The following is a 6,295-nucleotide window of genomic DNA, read 5'->3' as shown; positions in this document are numbered from 1 at the left end:
TGGCCACCTAGAACCCCATGAGTTCAAGACCAAGGGCACTGAAGTGTCTACTTGCCCCCAAACACAATGCTTCTGATTCAGCCTCTAGATCAGGGGTTCATAAAAACCTTTAAGGCTCATTACACACAATAATCTATGGAAAGGATTGTCAAGTTTGGAAGAGAACCCCTAAAGAGAAAATATCTTGAAAGTCTGAAACAATTATACCATGGAAGATGCCACTATTGTGATAGAAAAAGCCATGAAAGCAGTCAAGCCCAAAACAATAAATTTCTGCTGGAGAAAACTGTGTTCAGATGTTGTGCACTACAGGATTTATGACAGAGCTAGTCAAGTAAAATCATTAAAGAAAAAAAATGGCGGGGGAAGGGTCTCAATATATGGATCATGGAGAAATTCAAGAGCTAACAGACACCACACCAGAGGAATTGATCGAAGACGACTTGATGGAGATGAGTGCTTCTGAACCAGCGCCAGATGATGAGGAAGAAGACATAGAAGAAGCAATGTCAGAAAACAAATTGGCACTAGACCATCTGGCAGAAGGTTTCGGATTATTCAAGACTGCTTTTGACTTTAATGATCTGCACCCTTCCCTGATATGAGCACTGAAAATAAAGCAACTGGTGGAAGAAGGATTGGTACTGGGTAGAAACATTTTTAGAGGAGTGGAAAAGCAAAAAAGTGAGAAAGAAATTACAAGGTGTTGTTGTGAAGTTACACTGAGTGTGCCCGCCTCTCCTGCCAACTCCATCACTTCTTCCGCCTCTGGGACCAACCCCCCCTTCCTCCTCCTCCTCAGCCTACGCAATGTGAAGACAAGGATGAATACCTGTATGATGATCTACCTCTCCTTCACAGATACCAAACAATCATCATGCCATACAGTTAAAAACCTGTTTTTATGTGTTTTTGTGTGAAAAGTTTAATAACTGTACAGCAAGAACTGGGGAAACATTCTTCTGTCCTCATCATCGCCTATGTATTCATCCTGTAGAACATCGTGTACAAGTCCTGTATGGAAGTGGACAGCCTATCCTTATGCAGGCATAAGGTGAGTGATATTTAATATAAAATTAATAATGGGTTAGTTTTTATAACTTTGCTTTCAAAGAATTACATTATCCTATAATATGTCTCTCTTTCATAATTGGAGAAACTGCTTCTCAGCCTATCATCACATGTAAGTGGTTTTTTTAAAAAAATGTAACAATGTTTCCAATACCATGTTATGAATATGGCTATAATATGATATGCCATAAAAAAATTAGTAACAATTCATTCATTAGTGTATAGGCTAGACTACCATGAGGCAGTCATATTAATTATAGTAGGCTACCATAAAGCAATCATATTGCTGTTTCTTTGTATCAGTGCATGAATTGTATTCTTGCAAATAAATATGAGTTTCTTTTTCACATCTTTCCATTTTCAGGGTCTAGTGTTAGTCACACATATAACATCTGCAGTGTTTTGTATCATAAGACAATGTTGATACAGGTACTGACAGATGATTCATTTTTATTTATTTTTTTAAAAGATTTTATTTATTTATTTCAGAGAGAGAGAGAGAGATGGGGGAGGAAGCATGAGCATTGTAAGAGGCAGAGGGAGAAGCTGACTCCCTGCTGAGCAGGGAGCCCGATGCAGGGCTGGGGGTTTCAATCCCGGGACTCTGGGATCATGACCTGAGCTGAAGGCAGACTTTCTTTTTCTTTTACTATGTTAGTCACCATACAGTACATCGTTAGTTTCTGATGTAGTGTTCCATGATTCATTGTTTGTGTTTAACACCCAGTGCTCCACGCAATACGTGCCCTCCTTACTGGCTGAGCCACCCAGGCGCCCCAGAGAATTCATTTTGTAAATACAGGGTGTCAACTTACAACATCAACAAATACAGTACAGTACTGTAAATGTATTTTCTCTTACAATTTTATTAATAGTTTCTTCTCTCTAACTTACTTTATTATAAGAATATAGTATATAATACATGTAATATACAAAATATGCATTAATTAATTGTGTATGTTATTGGTAAGGCTTACAGTCAACAGCAAGCTATTACAGTAGTTACATTTTTGAGGGGTCAAAATTTATACACAGATTTTCAACTGCGTGGGTGGTCAATGCCCCTAACCCTCATGTTGTTCAAGAGTCAATTGTAATGATATAGAAGACTATAAATGTTATATTATTAAGTTAAAAATAGTTTGTGAAAAATTATGTATAGCAGAGCCATTATTTTATTTAAAAATGTTCATATAAAATTACCTATCTATAAATTATGGATATACAAATATACATAAATATTAACTACATGCATGGGTAAATGATAGGAGAGATATACATCAAAAAGTTAACTGTATTTATCAATGTTTAGTGAGATTACAACAATTTGGTTTCTTTGTGTTTTACTACATTTTCATTGTTTTCTCCAATTAACCTGCTTTTGTTTGCAGAAGAAACAAGCTATAAAAATAATAGTTAGAAATGAGTACGTTAAAAATGATTTGTAGACTAGTCTATAATGCTCAGTAGGTTGATTTCATTCTACAGGGAATCTTTTGGTGGCATTGAGGGAATTTCAATATTCTCTTTGCAAACAGGTTTGAGGATGGGAAGAAATAAATATCTTTGCTTCCAAACTGCATTTTTCAAAGAAAACTAACATGAGACAAGTAGTTGTCTTTGACATCTTTGTTCTCATATCTTAAGAGTTCTTCATGAAAATTTTTATCTTATGACATCTCTGCATCTTCTTATAAGAATTGGGTGAGAATACAGTGCTTTATTTTATTGTCATTATTCTTTCCACCAAAAATGATAGAACATATCATTTTAGTACCAAGAGTTTCTCATGAGCTGTCAAAATATTTGAAAAATTTTTGAGATGATTAATCTATCAAATGGAACAGAAAGCAATCTTAACAGCTAAATAAAAACTACGTTCAACTCCTTTAACCCTTTTGGCTACAGGCTATATAATTGTAGCATGAGGATTTGAACTACTATACTGTCTGTGTGCTTTAACATCATGCTATGCTACCCACTGAATAGCAAAGACTAGTTGAGTCTCACAGACTGTGGGCAGAAATGCACCTCAGAAAATCCAGTGCTTCACAGAAGAGAACCTTAAAACGAAGGTCATAAAGTGGTTTAGACACATCACTTAGTAATTTAGAGATAGATTTGCGACTCAAGCTTTTGAAATTTTGTTACATTTCTGTTAACATTTTCTTTGCCAGGACAATGAATTATACAATCAATCTATTTAATAATTTGTGTCTTTGAAAGTCAAATTCATTCTGGCTTTCACTTTATAATGGAAACCTCATAGAAGCAGGAAATTTTCCAATAGTTAAGAATTAGAGAGTTATGGGACTTTTAAAGAGAGTCTATGCTTTCCCCTTCAATGTGGCTCTTGTTTAGATAGTACTTTTCTGGAAATCTGCAGAAAAGAATTCACCACATCTGCTAAGAGCCACACCTTAATGTCATAATCTCGGAATAGTGTGAAATAAGGATAATCTAGTACTTGCAGTGACTTAACAGCAGAGTGCTTACTCGGTGATTACTGCCACTATGACCAGCCTTTCTGTTGGTGTTTCTTCATGTCTAAAATCAATCCCAAATTTTCTCTTTTTCCACTGGAGATAAAGAAGAACTGTGTTCCTCAAAACAGCCTCTCTTTTAAAGGGGAAAAACTCCAGGTGCCTTTTTATAGAAAATATCCCAATTCTTCTATATATTTTTACTGTTCAAAGATTATTTTCATCAGAACTGAAATTTTCACAAATACTGTTATTCTTCCTTTTGAATTACCAAGTGGGAGCTTTGAGATATTTTAGGCTAGCACCGACTTAGGAAGGGAATCTTCAGCTACGTCTATGTGGAATTGGTGTAGAAGTAAACATAGGCGTTGGAATGACACCCACTTGGATGGTCTTGTTATAAAACCCTGGCAGCTGTGAATCCAAGACTGGTAAATATTCCCTTGAATGGTTATATATTTAGATCAGCTGTTTATAAATGGGTAGACCCTGCTTTAGATACTAAGAGAGGGCATAAAACATATTTTATGTTCAGACTTGTGCATAATTTGTCATTGATGAAATGCATTGTGCTGATGAGGACTGAGGTTTTTTCTCTTGTGTCTCCACAGAACCCAGCCTTCTCACTTGCTTCCCAGGTTGTAAAACTCATGGATGCATTTGTTGTTTGGGGCTCTTATCTGCCTTGACTGTCTTTATGTTAGTCATTGCCTATTACAGTGGTTCGTCTTTTTTCCTCATTTGATTTACCTTTTAAACAGAATTTATAGTTTTTTTTACTATTTAAACTGAATCCACATTTTCAAAACATTGGTTATTTTTTCAACTGTGGTGCCATTTGTAATGTTTCATTCACCCTGGCTTTGATAGTCCCACTTGCAATCTCAAAAAGAGCAGCAAAAGAAAAATCTTTTTAATCATTTTAGAATTATGAGCCTCTAAAATGTTAAAAACATTCTTGATTAACCGCTTGATAATTGTCTATATGGGTATGTTTAATGGGAGCTCTCGGATCTATTCCAAATGTGCAAATAAGCTGGCTAGTATTTTTGTTTCTTCTCTAGTCTTGAAAGAGTGGTTATTTTAGCATCTCAAGAATAACACCAGAATTAGAAGTCTTTTTAACCAAGTTTTACTTCTTGAAATTACCTATAAGACATTTAACATTATTAGTGTGTTTTAAAAAAAAGAAACTCTAAACTCTAAACTTTAGCATTTGTTGAGTAAGGGCCATCAGAAATAGAGGAATATGATGTTGCCATATAATACCAGTTTTCCTGATTATTGATTGATTTTTTCCTTTACCTATTCTCTCATGGCAGTGATCAGCCCGAGTGCATATGATGGAGGCAAACAAGACGCAGGTGACTGAGTTTGTTCTCACAGGACTTACAGATCGTCCAGGGCTGCAGGTCCCCCTGTTCCTGGTGTTCTTGGTCATCTACCTCACCACCATGGTGGGCAACCTCGGACTGATGTTTCTCATCTGGAAAGACCCCCATCTTCACACCCCCATGTACTTACTCTTTGGCAGTTTGGCCTTTGCAGATGCTTGTTCCTCATCCTCTGTGACTCCTAGGATGCTTGTCAACATCTTAGACAAAAGTCAAATGATATCCCTCTTTGAATGCATGGCCCAATATTATTTTTTTGGTTCCAGTGCAACCACAGAGTGTTTCCTCCTGGTAGTGATGGCCTCTGACCACTATGTAGCCATATACAACCCCTTGCTTTATCCAGGGGTGATGTCCAACAGGCTCTGTACTTGGTTGATAAGTTTGTCTTATGTAATTGGTTTTCTGCATCCCACAATTCATGTAGGATTATTATTTAGATTAACCTTCTGCAGGTCCAGTATAATACACCATTTCTACTGTGAAATTTTGCCACTATATACAATTTCTTGCACTGACCCATCTATTAATGCATTGGTACTTTTTATTTTTGCTGCTTTTATTCAAGCTTTTACTTTTATGACCATCATAGCGTCTTATACCCATGTCCTCTTTGCCATCCTGACAAAGAAATCTGAAAAGGGCAGGAGCAAAGCCTTCTCCACATGCAGCGCCCACCTGCTCTCTGTTTCCTTGTTCTATGGCACTCTCTTCTTCATGTATGTGTGTTCTGGGTCTGGCCCAGATCAATATCAGGATAAAATGTATTCACTGTTCTACACGATTATCATCCCCCTACTCAACCCCTTTATTTATAGCCTAAGAAACAAGGAAGTTTTAGGTGCACTGAGAAAAATTATAAAGAAATAAATATTTCTCAGGAAAGCTTTCATTAGTCCTTCGATTTTACTCTGTTTAAATAAAGCATGTGTCCCTGGGTTTTGCACAGAGTAGGGCCTTAATATGTACTTGTTAAATGAATGGATAACAAATTTAGAGTAGATAGACTTGTCTTCATCCTAAGTTCTTGTGATCATCAAAATAATTAATGAGCATGGTAAGGACGGACTCCACTTACCTTGTGTTGTTTTAAATCCAACCTCAGGACGAAACTGAAATGAAATCTTCAAATTACTATGTCTTTGTAACTTGAAAGAGCTTTGTATTTCCAAATACACACAACTTTTTTTAAGATTTTGTTTATTTCTTTTTATTTCAGAGAGAGAGAGAGAGAAAGCACAAGCAGGAGAAGGGGCAGAGGAAGAGGGAAAAGGACTCTCAGCTGAGCAGGGAACCCAACGTGGGGCTTGATCCCAGGACCCTGGGATCATGACCTGAGCTGAAGGC

The 6,295-nt window shown here is 36.6% G+C and overlaps 1 protein-coding gene across 1 annotated transcript; it reads left to right on the top strand.

The window, feature by feature from the left end:
- The first annotated feature begins 4,894 nt into the window (after nucleotides 1-4,894).
- On the top strand, nucleotides 4,895-6,069 carry LOC118011019 (olfactory receptor 5AC1-like). Its single transcript, XM_035005600.1, has one exon. The coding sequence runs from the start codon at nucleotides 4,895-4,897 to the stop codon at nucleotides 5,816-5,818; it is 924 nt and encodes a 307-aa protein (XP_034861491.1). The 3' UTR covers nucleotides 5,819-6,069.
- The last annotated feature ends 226 nt before the right edge of the window (nucleotides 6,070-6,295 follow it).

The sequence above is a fragment of the Mirounga leonina genome, unplaced genomic scaffold, assembly GCF_011800145.1.
Source record: "Mirounga leonina isolate KUSES-001 unplaced genomic scaffold, KU_Mleo_1.0 Mir_131808, whole genome shotgun sequence".
Taxonomy (NCBI): domain Eukaryota; kingdom Metazoa; phylum Chordata; class Mammalia; order Carnivora; family Phocidae; genus Mirounga; species Mirounga leonina.
The sequence above is the reverse complement of the archived record's forward strand: the minus strand, read 5'-3'. Positions and strand labels throughout refer to the sequence as shown.